The sequence below is a fragment of the Orycteropus afer genome, unplaced genomic scaffold, assembly GCF_000298275.1.
Source record: "Orycteropus afer afer isolate SDZICR_OR568_19922 unplaced genomic scaffold, OryAfe1.0 scaffold00774, whole genome shotgun sequence".
In the NCBI taxonomy this organism is placed as follows: Eukaryota; Metazoa; Chordata; class Mammalia; order Tubulidentata; family Orycteropodidae; genus Orycteropus; species Orycteropus afer.
The window spans coordinates 716,279-731,523 of record NW_006922361.1 but is presented as its reverse complement, the minus strand read 5'-3'; the positions used below and the strand labels follow the sequence as shown (position 1 = coordinate 731,523).

General features: G+C 50.8%; 1 protein-coding gene across 1 annotated transcript in view; it reads left to right on the top strand.

The window, feature by feature from the left end:
- Positions 1 to 15,245, top strand: part of INSR (insulin receptor) — a gene marked incomplete at its 5' end in the record, with an annotated part of 174,746 nt that overhangs the window by 120,267 nt on the left and 39,234 nt on the right. The window contains 5 exons of the mRNA XM_007957682.2: positions 277 to 491; positions 1,380 to 1,506; positions 3,328 to 3,578; positions 6,984 to 7,151; positions 11,717 to 11,918. Of these exons, the coding sequence (XP_007955873.2) occupies positions 277 to 491; positions 1,380 to 1,506; positions 3,328 to 3,578; positions 6,984 to 7,151; positions 11,717 to 11,918 (963 nt within the window). The remainder of the gene's footprint in view (positions 1 to 276; positions 492 to 1,379; positions 1,507 to 3,327; positions 3,579 to 6,983; positions 7,152 to 11,716; positions 11,919 to 15,245) is intronic.

The following is a 15,245-nucleotide window of genomic DNA, read 5'->3' as shown; positions in this document are numbered from 1 at the left end:
AGTTCCTTGATCCTTCCCCTCTGCGAAACCTGTATTTCAACCCATCACCATCTTACCGCTCTCTGTAAGACCGAGCTCAGACACCTTCATGGCCTTTAAGCATTCCTCCATTCCCATCTCTTCCCATTCCCCCAGTGCTTACTGAATATGTGTCAGGCATGTAGAAAGCACTGGGGTCATTGCCCTGAACAAGATGGGCCCCAGACCTGTTCCCTCTACCTTGGAGTTGGCACAGATGAGCACTGAATGACTCGATGGGTGTGTGTGTTTCCATAGGAACTACTCCTTCTATGCCCTGGACAACCAGAACCTGAGGCAGCTGTGGGACTGGAGCAAACACAACCTCTCCATCACTCAAGGGAAACTCTTCTTCCACTATAACCCCAAACTCTGCTTGTCAGAGATCCACAAAATGGAGGAAGTCTCAGGAACCAAGGGACGCCAGGAGAGAAACGACATTGCCCTGAAGACCAACGGGGATCAGGCCTCCTGTAAGTGGTGCTGTCCTGGTCCATTCACCCACGGACCAGACAACATGGCTGCCCTCCCCACACCGCCCCTGGACGGGGAGAGTCTCTGTCCCCTAGTGAGCTAAGAGAACCATGTCTGGGGAAGGCTTTCTGAAGTACTGAGGGCAGGCGTGTGCATCTTGTTCCCATGGCTACTGCACTGAGGATAGTGCCTAATACCTGGAAGGGGCCAAGAGAGCAGTGCGTGAAATGATGGGGGACTGAGGCATGAATGACTGAGTGGGTGAGTGGATGTGCAAATGAATGGCACCTACATATATATATACATCATCAGCCCCGGCGCTGAAGCTGAGGGGTTTGAAGATGAATGAATGACTGTGTCAGTTTGAGTCCTTCCGGGAGCAGATTCTAAGGTGGAGTCAGAAGTACAATCAAAGAACTGAGAGTAGAGTTTGGACAGTAAAGCAGGGGTGAGGGGGATGGGTAGGGGACCATCAGATCACAGGAATCTGGCTCTGTGAGTGGGCAGGGAGAACCTTCAGACAACAGCAGAATTGACTCTTTTGAGGTTAGTCTTGAAAGTTGGTATGCAGGAGAAAATTATGGCAGGACAAATGTTACTCTTGAAAATCCCAATAATGCACGGCCAGTTGCCTCTGGCGTCGGAGTGGAACCTGTTACTCAGTTCAGCACCCAGTGAAGTCATCGGCTGATGTTGGAGGCCTGGTTACATGGCTGTTCGCACTCACACAGGGAGAGGCAGGCTGCAACAGCAAGGGAGTGTCCGCCAATCAGCTCCCTTCTCCCAGTGGAACTGTGCGATCACTGGCTTTGGTCTGAAACCGTTTAATACTTATGCAGCCTGTTTTTAATTTGTGGGTTTTTTTTTTTTTTTTAAATACTTTTCAGGTGAAAATGAATTACTTAAGTTTTCTTACATCCGGACGTCTTTTGACAAGATCCTGCTCAGATGGGAGCCGTATTGGCCCCCCGACTTCCGGGACCTCCTAGGGTTCATGCTTTTCTACAAAGAGGCGTAAGTACAGGAGCAAGGCATTCAGGAGACCGTGACTTGAGGCCAGCCAGCATGTGTCTGCTGGGCTGCGGCTCAGGGCTTCTTCTCTGGTCTTCCTCTCTGGGCTGTTCTTCCTCAGAACAACCACTGAATACATCTCGTTGATTTCATCCTCCATCTCACATGTTGATGGTGGATGACGTCAGTAAGATCTCTTTTCTGTCAAAAGCCAGACATAGAAGCAAACGTGTTTCTTTTGAAACCCAGATTGGCTGGATTCCTGGAGGAGTATTCCATTCTGTCCCTTGTATATACAACTCAGTGTTCTTAGCAAAGGGGCTCCGTCTCCCTAGCAGCTCTGAGTAGATGACTGAGTTGGAATTTGAAGACAGGTAGTGAGTGGTCAGGAACAGGCACTGGTGGTTCAGTGGTAGAATTCTCACCTTCCAGCTGGGAGACCCGGGTTCTATTCCCGCCCAATGTCCCTTGTGTGCGATCACCACCCGTGTGTCCCTGGGGGCCTGTGTGCTGTTGCTAGGATGCTAATAGGTTTCAGCAGAGTTTCCAGAGTGAGGGAGACTAGGAAGAAAGGCCTGGAGATCTCCTTCTGAGAATCAGCCAATGAAGACCCTGTGGTCGGATCCACTGCTGAGCGTGGGGAAGGCGCAGGACTGGGGAGCGTTTCGTTCTATTGTACATGAGGTCGCTGGGAGTTAGGGGCCGACTTGCAGCGGCTAACAACAGTGTGGTCCCGGTGGTGAAGCCAGTGGTAATCATGCTATTTCCATCTCAAGGTTTATTACATGGCAGGCCATGAGCTGAGAAGTCATACGTTTTCTCTCATGGGATCTAACCAATAACTCGGGGTTTTTGCTGCTCTTATAGTTGTTGTTGCTGTTGTTGTTATAGGGAAATTGAGACTAAGGGTGGCTGTTGCTTTCTCTAAAGAGCTCTGATGCCTTATTGGTTAAGCATTTGCCTGCTAAGCAAAAGGCCAGCAGTTCAAACCCACCAGCCCCTGGAAAGATGTGGCAGTCTGCTCATGTAAACACTGACAGCCTTGGAAACCCCATAGGACAGTTCCACTCTGTCCTCTAGGGGCACTGTGAGTCAGAATCGACTCCAGGCAGTGGGTGTGGTTTGGGCTTTGCTTCCCTGAAGACTGACAGCCTTGGAAACCCTGTGGTGCAGTTCCACTCTGTCCTCTAGTGGCGCTGTGAGTTGGAATTGATTCCATGGCATTGGGTTTGGTTTGGGCGTTTTGTCCATAAAGACTGACAGCCTCGGAAACCTTGTGGGGCAGTTCCCACTCTGTCCTCTAGGGGTGCTGTGGGTCAGTATCCACTCAGTGGCAGTGGGCGGGTCACTTTCTCTGGCTCCTCCTCTGTTGGTTTCCAGTAAGACTGGGCAGGTGACCTAAAAGTCTTCTTTAAACTAAACAATAGCTTTGCTTCACTAATGAAGAATGCCTACCTTGACCATTGTGCTCTTTTAAGAATTATCTGCATGAGATTAAATGGACAACAGCGGCTTGAAAGGTTAGATGGGAGCCTCACGGGGTAGTGAGTTTGTGTTCAGAGGAGAGGAACAACTCAGATAATGAGGGTGAGAATGGCTGCATAACTTGAAGGACATCATCAGTGTCAGTAACCATACATGTAGAAATTGTTCAATCGCTGTTTGTTCTGCTATGTATATTCTCAACAACAAAAATGACAGAGACAGATAGCTCAGGCGGGTGAGCAGAACGCGGCCCAGCGTAGCCATCTGTAAGTTGCCCCCTCAGTACCTCAGTGACTCTCTGAGTAAGGGTAACCATCTCCTTCTGTTTTGTCTTGGAAGCCCCTATCAGAATGTGACAGAGTTTGACGGGCAGGACGCCTGTGGCTCCAACAGCTGGACTGTGGTGGACATCGACCCGCCCCAGAGGTCCAACGACCCCAAGTCACAGACCCACCCCGGGTGGCTGATGCGTGGTCTCAAGCCCTGGACCCAGTACGCCATCTTTGTCAAGACCTTGGTCACCTTTTCTGATGAGCGGCGGACCTACGGGGCTAAGAGTGACATCATCTATGTGCAGACAGATGCCACCAGTAAGTGTTGTGAATCTGAACTTGGGCCTGGGTCAGGCATCTCACAGTTGACAAGCTAACACAGCAATGTCACGTCAGACATTCTTTTGTGTGGTTGTCACTGCTATAGGAGCGAGGCTCTGAGGGTTATATTTTCAGATTAAGCAGTAGCAGCTAGTCTCCTGAGGGAAATATTTTTTCCTTCCTATGGGTCCCTGAAGGAACTCTGGCAGTACAGTGGTTAAAGCTTTGGGCTGCTAACCAGGTTTCCAGTTCAAACTCACAAGCCACTCCATGGTAGAAAGATGAGGCAGCCTGCTCCTGTAAAGATTGTTGTTGTTGTTGTTATTTGCCATCGAGTCGGCCCCAACTCATAGCGACCCCTCCTTGGGTTTCCGAGGCAGTATCACTACGGAAGTAGGATTGCCCAACCTTCCTTCCGAGGAGTGGCTGGTGGGTTTGAACCGCCAGCCTTCTGGTTAGCAGTCAAGTGCCTTAGGCACTATGCTACCAGAGCTCCTCCTGTAAAGAGTAGAGCCTTGGAAACCTTATGAGGCAGTTCTTCTCTGTCCACTAGGGGCGCTGTGAGTCAGAATCTAGTGTATGGCAGGGGGTGTGGTTTGGGCTTTGCTCCTGTAAAGACTGACAGCCTTGGAAGCCCTATGGGGCAGTTCTACTTTGTCCTATAGGGGCACTGTGACTTGGAATCAACTCAGTGGCTGTGGGTTTGGTTTGGGCTTTGCTTCTGTAGGGATTACATCCTTGGAAACGTTATGGGGCAGTTCCACTCTGTCCTCTAGGGGCGCTGTGAGTCAGAATCGACTCCACGGCAGTGGATGTGGTTTGGGTGTGGAGGCTCCCTGGGTGGCACAAATAGTTAAGTGCTCAACTACTAAGCTAAAGGTCAGTGCTTGAACCCACCCAGAGGCACCTCAGAAGAAAGACCTGGCAGTCTGCTTCTGAAAGGTCACAGCCGTGAAAACCTGAGGGAGCACAGTTCTACCCTGATGCATGGGAGGGGGTTACCATGAGTTGGAGTTGACTCAATAGCAAATGGCTGGATATTTGGGTTTTATTACAGAAAGTGGGAAGAACAGTGGTCCCCCATGTAACCATCACCCAGCCTCAGAAATCATCAAGATTTTGCTGTGTTTTGTTCCCTGCACCCACCCACCCCCACATTTTTTGGCTGGCATATTTCATAGCAATTTATTTATACTTTTATAAAGACTTACTCCTCCTAGGTGGGAACTCTGGTGGCATAGTGCCTAAGGCACTTGACTGCTAACCAGAAGGCTGGTGGTTCAAAGCCACCAGCTACTTCCTTGGAAGGAAGGTTGGGCAATCTACTTCCATAGTGATACTGCCTCGGAAACCCAAGGAGCGGTTGCTATAAGTCGGATCTGACTCGATGGCAGTGAGTTTGGGTTTTTTTTTTTTTTTTGGTTAATCTTCCTAGAGCAGCAGTCCTCAACAGGAGCAGTTTAGCCCCTAAGGAGACACATGATGATGTCGGGAGACATTTGTGGATGTCAGGACTTGAAGGGTGCTACTGGCATCAAGTAGTTAGAGGCCAGGGATGCTGCTGAACACCCAACAGTTATAGGATGACACCCACCACAGAGAATGATCCAGCCCTTAGGTCAACAGTAAGGAGACCTGGTGGCACAGTGGTTAAAGTACTTGGCTGCCCACCAAAAAGTCGGTGGTTTGAAACCATCTTCTATGGGAGAAAGATGAAACAGTCTACTTCTATAAGGATTTATAGCCTTGGAAATCCTATGGGGCAGTTCTTCTCTGCCCTGTAGAGTCTTTGTGAATCGGAATTGAGACGATAGCAGTGGATTTGGTTTGGTTTTGGTGTTCAGTACAGGAGCCCTGGTGGTATAGTGGTTAAAAAGCACTTGGCTGCTACCCGAAAGGTCAAAATTTGAACCCACCAGCCACTCTGTAGGAGAAAGATGAGGCAGTCGGGTTCTGTACAGATTTATAGCCCTGGGAACCCTATGGGGGCAGTTCTACTCTGTCCTCTAGAGGCATTGTGAGTCAGAATCAGCTTAATAGCAATGGGTTTAATGTCAATAATTTTGAAGCTGTAAAACCCTCCTTGGGTTTAATTGGGAAAAAATTTGAGTTTGACCCCTGCTCACACTGTACACCAGAAGAAACTCCTAATGGGTCAGATGGCATGAGCCGTGTTGACCCTCCGGCCCCCATGACTCCCTCCTCTCTCCTTCCCACTCAGTGTGTGGGTTGAAGTGTGGGCAGCGTCCTAGGACATCAGTAAGGCAGGTGGTTAGGGGACTCGGAGTTTCTTGAGGTGTTAAGGATAATCAGAGCTCACTGAAATTTGAACATAAGGTTTGTTCTAAGCAGTTATTCTACATGTATATAAAACCAAACTCACTGCCAATAAGGCAATTCTGATTTATAGTGACCCTGTATGAAAAATAGAACTGCCCCATTGGGTTTCCAAGGCTGTCATCTTTATGGAAGCAGACCACTTCATCTTTCTCCTGTGGAGTAGCTGGTGGGTTTGAACCACCAACCTTTTGGTTAGAAGCCGAGTGTTTTAACTACTACTGATCCACCAGGGCTCCTCGACAAAGGATTATCCAGCCCCAAATGTCAATAGTGTGAGACAGAGAACCCCTTTCCTATAGGGGACAGTCTGAACTTGATGACTGGGTCCCCATCCTGAGTCCCCCACCACCAGAGAACTTATGGTTTCCAGAACCTTCCGGCTCCCAGGCCTCAGCGCACTGTGCTCTATGCCCCGGCAGTCCCAGCGCTACCCCTCAACAACCTCCCTGACTGTCTCCACTCTTGAGAAGATCCTGTGGAGCCCGAGGCAGTGTGTTTGGGGGACTTGAATGGATGACCAGCTCAGGGACAGGAATGAATACGGATGGCATCAAGCTGCCCAAGTTTGTCCTGTCACTGGGTTCACTTTGAGACAAGCGTTAACCGAACAGTGTGAGTTTGTCTCTTTCCACCATCCGCCCTCCCCTCGGGGTCTTCCCAGGGCCTAGAACTGAGAGAGCTTAACATGCCGTTGTTGTTGGGTACCCTCGAGTCAACAGTGACCAGGTGGGACAATGTGGAACTGCCCCACAGGGTTTTCTGGGCTGTCTTCCTTGTGGGAGCAGCTTATCTGGTTCAAACAGCCAACCTTTCTGTTGGCAGCCGAGCATTCAGCTGTTGCACCACCAGGACTCCCGCTTGCCACACAGCTCAGTCATCTGTGGTACAAGGGGACTGTCATTTGGTAGCCTGTCGCTTACTGGGGGAGCCTCCCACGTGTCTGCCTCTCGCCCCAGTTTTAACACTGCGGTGAATATCCCCATGATGTCCTTCCCGTGTGTGCTGACCACCCAGCAGCCCATACTCAGCCTCACAGTGGACCTCTCTCCTTTCTCTTTCCAGATCCTTCCGTCCCTCTGGATCCGATCTCGGTCTCTAATTCTTCCTCCCAGATTATTTTGAAATGGAAACCCCCCTCGGACCCCAATGGCAACATCACTCACTACCTGGTTTTCTGGGAGAGGCAGGCTGAAGATAGTGAGCTGTATGAGTTGGATTATTGCCTCAAAGGTGAGCGCAGGCAGGTGTGCTGGGAGCGGCTGGTGCCACACGCCTGCTGTCCATTTTGCTACCCTGCCAGGGAAGCATGTACCTCCTGGCCCAGTCTGTGGCCATGCATGCGCCCACATGCACACACACCCATGTGTGCACACACACGTACACAGCATTCTGTCTCCTACGGAAACCCACACACATGGACACACCATTCTATCGCATATGAAAATACATACACATGTGCAGACACCATTCTGTCTCCTACAAGCACACACACATGTACACACCATTCTGTCTCCTACGAAAATACATACACACACTTAAACACACTATTCTGTCTCCTATGGAAACACACACGTGTACATGCCATCTGTCTCCTATGAAAACCCACACAGGTGTACACAGCATTCTATCTCATACAAAGATACATATACACAGTTAAACACACTATTCTGTCTCGTATGAAAACACACATGTGCACATACCATTGTGTCTCGTATGAAAACACACACATGTACACACCATCTGTCTCATACAAACACACACATGTGCACATGCAACCCTGTCTCATGCGGTACACACACGTGCACACACCACTCTTTCTCCTACAAACACGTTTCTAAACATCTTACACACCCTGCACATGTGTCCAGACCAGACATGCCCTGTGCCCTGGCTCGATCTCCCTCTGGGGTTTTTCCTCCTCTCCTCTCCTCCCCTCTCCTCTCCCTGCAGCCCTTCCGCTCTCCCTGCCCCTCCTCCTCTCTCTTTCTTCCTCTCCCTCCTTTTCCCCTCACCTCCTCCACACTTCTGTGGACGTAGCTGAGTTAACCCACCAGGGCTTCTGTGCAAAAGCTAGAAACACACGTGAGAGTGTGGAGACGTCACTGACAAAGTCAGAAGGGCTCAGGCCCCATTGAGACCTTTCCTTTTGAGATGAGCCAGTGGTGGTTCAGGGATGGGATTCTCGCCTCCCACGTGGGAGACCCAGGTTCCATTCCCGGCCAGGGCACTTCACCCCCAGCCACCACCTGTGCGTCCATGGAGGGCTGCGTGTTGCTAGGATGCTGAACACGTTTCCTAAGACAGACTAGGAAGAAAGGGCTGGACATCTGCTTCTAAAAATCAGCCTGCGACAGCTGTATGTGTCACAGTGGTCTAGTCCGTCCACAGCCAATCGTGGGGACGGCGCAGGCCGTGTGGCATTCGTTCTGTTGTGCACGGGGTGTCTGTGAGTCAGGGGCCAAGTGGACAGCAGTTCATAGCAACTCTCATACTACAGATGCCAGAAAGGGATAAAAGGCATCAGGAAGCAAGGCAGTGCCCCACAAACACCCCTTCCTCTGCAGGAAAATGCAGGCGTCTCCTGTCCCAAGCAAATCCTACCTTACTGTTTTTTTTTCTCTCTTCAGTCCATAATGCCATAACTATGTAGCCCTCTCCCAGGCAACCCAGCAAGCTGTTCTGCATCCGGTAATAAACTTCAGAGTCCCTGGGGGGTTCAGACGGTTAACACACTCAGCTGCCAACCTACAGGTTGGAGGTTTGGACCAACCCAGAGGTGCCTTGGAAGAAAGGCCTGGTGATTATTTAAAAAAAAAAAAAAATCCGCCAGGCGAACCCTGTGGGGCAGAGCTGTGCTCTGGGCATTTGGGGACTGTGGAGCAGCATCCTGGGTTTCCACCCACTCGATGCCTTTAGCTCCCCCGTCCCCTGACTTGTGACACTCAACATGTCTCCAGGCATTGCCCAGTGTCCCCCCCGCGGTGAGAAATCACCCCAGGTGAGAGCCACTGTGTTAGCTTGACTTACGGATTCATGGATAGACCTTCAGCTCTTTCACTGATGCCGCAGGTTTATAGGTCAGACCCCTTAGAATTCCACGTGAAATTCTCTGCTCTGCCCTCCTGTCACTTTATATTTGTGTGGCCAGTTGATTGACTGTCCCATTCATTCATTCATTCATTCATTCATTCAGCTGTGACTTGGCCCACCCCCACTCAGGCCCTCACTCCCTTCTGGCCACACTGGGCCTTTTTGTACCTGGGCATGCCAGGAAAATTCCCACCTCAGGACCTTTGTGATTGCTTTCGGCTCTGCCTGAATTGCCTTCCCCTAAGATAGCTCGGAAACCCAAGGAGGGGTCGCTATAAGTCGAGTCTGACTTGACAGCATGTAACAACAACACAACAAGATAGCTGCATAGTGACCCCCTTTGGGTTTCCAAGGTGGTAAATCTTTATGGAAGTAGATTGCCCAATCTTCCTTCTGAGGAGTGGCTGATGGGTTTGAACATCCAGCCTTCTGGTTAGCAGTCAAACACCTTAGGCACTATGCCACCAGGGCTCCTTGGAAGATAGCTGCAAGGAGTCTTGGTGGCTCAATAGTTAAGCACTAGCTGTTAACCAAGAAGTCAGCGGTTTTACAGGAGAATGGACCTGATGGTCTGCCCCCATGAAGATTACAGCCTGGGAGACCCTCTGGGGCAGCTCTACTCTGCACACCAGGAATTGGTATTGACTTGACAATACCTAACAAACAAGAAGCAGCAATAGGATATATGCAGGGCTCATTCCTTGACTTAATGTCAGCATTGCTCAAAGGTCTTTTTCTACAAGACAGAACAAACAAACACACAACAGTTACTGTTGAGTTGATCTGACCTATGGCGACCCCAAGTGTGCAGAGTAGAACTGCTTTATAGAGTTTCCAAGCCCGTGACCTTTTGGAGGCAGATTGCCAGGCCTTTCCTCCGAGGTGCCTCTGAATGGGTTCAAACCACCAACCTTTTGTTTAGTAGTTGAGTGCTTAACCATTTATACAACCCAGGGCTGGCTTCACTTCTCCAAGACAACTCCATAAAAAAATAACACCTCCAGACACCGTCTATCCATTTACTGCACTGTTTGGGTTACCTACTGCTGCTCTGACAGGAATAGACCACAGATGGGATGGCTTAACAAACGGGAGTTTATTCTCTTACACTTTTGGAGGCTAAAGTCTGAGTTCAAAGTGCCAGCCTCTAGGGGCTAAATGAAAGCCACTTGACCTTGGGCTTCAGCTCTGCCTCCCACTCCTGGCCCACTGAAGCTGGAGGCATCTCTTCACACACAGGCAGCTGCTGGCTGCTGAGGCTGACAGACCCAAAGCCAACAAGTAAAAAGGCACAGGTCCCGATGTTACCAAACCACACCGCAGGCCGTTGATTCAAGTCCAGTGAAACTCCCAGGATCGGCAGGGCATGGCAGGCTGCTGAACAACGACTCAGCTACATGTAGGATTCAAGCGTGCTACATGCTGGAGACCTTCCTCAAAGCTTCCCCTTACGTACTGGAAGCAACCCACATCCCTAAAGCAGCTTATCCAGTAGATTCCACCATGGAGTTAATTACCAATCTCGCTATGGGGAATAACTGCATCCAACTGCCCAGCCACTCAACCAGGCCCAGCCAAATTAACACACAACCTCAACTACCACACCTGCTTTGAAGCATGCACCACCATCTGAACAATGGCATATATATTTATAAATATACTGTGTACCCCCTATTCTCCCCACTAGAATGTAAGTTCCACCAGGGCAGGGAATTATCTGAGTCCTTTAAGTCCCATGGGGTCACGGTGTCTGATATTTTACAGAACACTGATCCGCCTTTTCTCGGTTGAAGCTCACAGAACTCTTTTTTTTTTAATTGTGATTTGAGTGAAAATTTACAGAACAAATTCACTTTCCATACAACAGTTCATATACATTTTGCCTCATGACATTGATCACAATTTACCACAGTATAACAGCTCCCCTCCCACTTCCTCCCCATAGTTACCTCTTCCCTGTGTCCATCCCTCCATGCACTCCTGCCCCCTGAGCTGTCTCCCTGTGCATGAGCAGCCCTTCTTTCTCCCATGATTGCTCTCTCCAAGGAGTGTATCTACCTGAGGTAAATGTTCAACTCATATGCCTGTCTATTGTTTGCCTGGAAGCCACAGGTGTGGGTTCAATTTCAGACCTGAAGGGCAGCTAGGGGCCATAGTCTCAGTGGTTCCACCAGGCTCTATCGGACCAGCAAACCAGGCCCCCACCCCATGAAGCTCACAGAACTCTTGAGAGGGAGGTTTTCATTTTTGCGGTAGAGCTTAATCCCGGTCCCCTGCCCTGGCTCTGTCCCTTGCTGTTGGTTGCTATCAAGGCGGCCCCTGATTCACGACAACCCCACGCACAGTGGATCAAAAAAATGTCTGGTCCTGCACTGTCTTCCTCATCGGCCGCAGAGGGACCATTGTCACCCATAGCATTTTCATGGGCTGATTATTAGGACTAGATCACCAGACCTTTCTTCCTGGTCTGTTTGAGACCAGAAGCTCCAATGACTGACAGGTGGTGGGTGCACATGAGATGCATTGGGTGAGCATTAAACCCAGGTTTCCTACATGGAAGGAGAAGAATCTGCCAGCAAGCCGCCACTTTGCCCTCTGTCTCTTGTGAGTGGCCCCTCTCTGTGTGACAGCCCCCTCTGGTTTGTGTGTGTGTGTGCTGGGTTGGGGGGCAGGGAGACTCGAGCCCCCACACTGCCTCCCTGCAGGGCTGAAGCTGCCCTCCCGGACCTGGTCTCCACCGTTCGAGTCCGAGGACTCTCAGAAACACAATCAGACGGACTACGAGGAGTCGGCCGGCGAATGCTGCTCCTGCCCCAAGACCGACTCTCAGATTCTGAAGGAGCTGGAGGAGTCCTCGTTCCGGAAGACATTTGAGGACTACCTGCACAATGTGGTTTTTGTCCCCAGGTTGGACTGCTTGCGGGTGCCTATGGCTTGGTGTTGGGGGGCATGGGCAGTACTTAGAAAACACAATGAAGTGGGGACCCTGAGCCACAGGGGCGTGGATGGAGCCTCTTCCTTGGAGAGAGAGCAAGATCTTGAAATTCAATAAGAAACTTACCAGGAAAAGCAAATAATCAAAGGAGGGAAAAAATCTAAGGCATTCTTTTAAGGCCCAACGTATGCGTTTTCCTCTGTCCCCTAGATCATTGCCCTACCTCCAGGTTTCATCTGAGTTCTAAAATGAACTCAGTTGGCGGTGGCCAGCCCTGAGAAATGTCTGCCTGCCCCCTCTTTGATTATCACAAGTCCAGACTCAGTGCGGTCAGCCCATTTGCTTTAGCCAGACTGGCTCCTTTCATCCTTCGTGGAGTAGTCACAGCATCATCAAAAGCCCGAGGCCGTCCCTGCTCACCTCGGTTGCGTTTCCTTCAGCTCGTGAAGGGACTTGCTGGTCTTGGAGAGGGTTTGCAGCTGCAGTCAGGGTTCTCTCCAGCTCGTCTTGCTCGCTGCCTCAACTGTGTAGACCCGTGCAGGGGGCCGAGCTCACCCCCTGATGCCAAACGTGTGGTGGCTGGTGCTACAGGCCACGGAGGTGGCATCTTTTGACCTCCTCTGACTTCACAAGAGGAAGACAGAATGACCATCAGCAGCCGCAGGCTGATTGCTGTGAGGCCAGACGTCCCGCCACCCTCCAGCCTTTTTAACCAACTCTGACACCAGCCGTTCCCTCCCACAGCACTCACTGCTTTGCTGCTGCGTTTGATAATTCGTTGCAATGGCCACACAGAACTCACAGACAATGCTCATGATTATGGGGTTTATCAGGGAAGTAGAAGGGTACAATTCAGCCTCAGGAAAGTGCTCAGGATACAATTCTTCAATCAGGATAGTCTCCCCTCTGCTGTGCCCTCAGACACGCCTCTTTGGCCCTTAGCCTCGCAGCTTGGCCTCTGCCCTGCTCAGGCAGGTGTTACAAAGCTCTTTTAGCTCTGCCAGTAGGTACACGTAGGTGCACCCCACTCCGTCAGTAAGCCTTCTGCCCAGGGACACTCAGCTTTCTTGTCTGTGGGCTAAGCCCACCACTCTTGTCTCATGCCTCTTGGGTCCACTGCCGCTGTCTCTCTGCCAGGGGTCTCTCAGCCAGGACATCTCTCTCTGCCAGGGGTCTCTCAGCCAGGACATCTCTCTCTGCCAGGCGGTCTCTCTGCCAGGACATCTCTCTCTGCCAGACATCTCTCTCTGCCAGGGGTCTCTCTGCCAGGATATCTCTCTCTGCCAGGGTGTCTCTCTCTGCTGGGTGTCTCTCAGCCAGGGAGGTCCAGTGCAGGGATCTAGGGTCCAAGGACACGGTTCACTTCACCTCCAGCTCTTCTCTCTTGGTGGCACTGAGATCCCCTCTCTGCCTCTAGAAGGACTCATTTTAAGCCTGGCAGAGTGACAAAACTAACCAATCCCAACATCACACCTTATTTGCATGGTCCCATCCATTAATCTGGTGGGAGTTACAAAGACTATGGCTAGAAAAACCACACCAAGTAATTCACTGCACCACAGATGGTAAGTCCCTTCTGCACACAGCTGGGTCCTGGGGGATCTCAGCTCCCTCCCCCAGTCAGTCCAGACCCCCGCTGCCAGCACAGAGCTCTTTCTCATCCCCATTCACCCCAGGCTGAGTCAGCAGGCACCACTCCCCATCCCCATTCACCCAGGTCATCAGGCACCAGCCCCTTCTTTCTCTTATCTCCTTTTAGCCAGGGACCAGCTCAGTGGTCACTGGCCCCTTCTTTCTCTTTCACCCTCATCCCCATTCACTTGGGGCCAAGTTAGCAGATATCAGACCCTTCTCTCTCTCACCCCCACTCACCCAGGACCAGGTGAGTGGATACCAGCCCTTTCTCTCTTTCTTAGGTCTAGAAGCTCCTAGCAATGGCTCACAAACTCCAGAGAAAGGGCAGTATTTAATCTAGCAGGAAAAAGGATATGAACACACAGGATGAGGCCCAGGAAGGGGCTCAGTGCAGAGCACCCACGCCATCAGGCGATACACTTACCTTCCTGGAAGTAAGCCCCACTTACCCTCCCAGGAAGCCCCACTGAGCCTCCGTCTTCCAAAGCTTTCATTGGCCTCCTCACATGGCATCCCGTGGTCAGCATCAGCCTACAGGTGGTCTCTCATGGTCTGGTCAACCGCCACTCATTGGCTTTGGGTATGGTCAGCTCAGGAACCAGGACCAAGGGCCAAACAGGCCCTTGACCTTGCAGCAGTAAAAGTGACTCTGGGCTTTCATTTAATCTATTCTTAACCATTCCTGCCAGCAAAGACTCTTAGGTCAAAAGCAAGTTCCTGTAGGTCGATTCAGGACATTTGTGGCTACAGGTTAGATAGGACCTTCCAACACACGTTTTTCTGCAGGGTCCGCCTTCAGAGTCCTTGTTCCCAAACACAGGTGTGTGGAGCTGCGGGTGTGATGTGCCTGATGCTGGGCTGTGTGCTTTAGTGCCCAGGGGGCAGAACAGGGGAGCAGTGAATAGTGGGACTCAGAAGATGGACCTGCATTCCAGCTTCTGCCCTCCTCCATACAGCTTGGGCACATGGCTCAGGTACCTAGTGCTGCTATAACAGAAACACCACAGGGCATGGCTTTAACAGGCACAATCTTGTTCTCTCAGTTAGGCTAGAAGTCTGAATTCAGGGCACCAGGTCTAGGGGAAAGCTCGCTGTCTGTTGGCTCTGGGGGAAGTTCCTTGTCCCCTTTCAACATCTCTGGGCCCTGTGTTCCATGGAGATCTCCATGTGTCTTGGCATCCACCTTCCCTTGGGTCTAGGAGGTTCTCAGCACAGGGACCCTGGGTCCAAAGGACACCCTGTGCTCCCAGCTCTTCTTTCTTAGTAGTAGGAGTAGGGTCCCTCCTTCTCTGCTTTCTTCTATCTCCTTTTGTCTCTGATAACATAAAAGGGGATGAGAGCTACACTCCAGGAAAACTCCTTTTATACCTGATCAGGGCTGTGACTGGAGTAAAGGTGTTGCATCCCACACTAACCCCCTTACAACTGATTGGCTGATCAAATCAGATCACATCACGGGAGATGATGACACCGTTACATAACCAAACCTAAAAATCATGGCCCAGCCAGGCTGAAGCATATTTTAGGGGGACATGATACAGTCCCTGCCAGCCATTCACCTCACCTCTCTGTGCCTCAGTGTGCTCATCTGTAAAATGGGCATAGTGACAGGTCTTGTCTCTGAGGGTTATTGGGAGGTTAAATGAGTTGCATATGGATTCTTA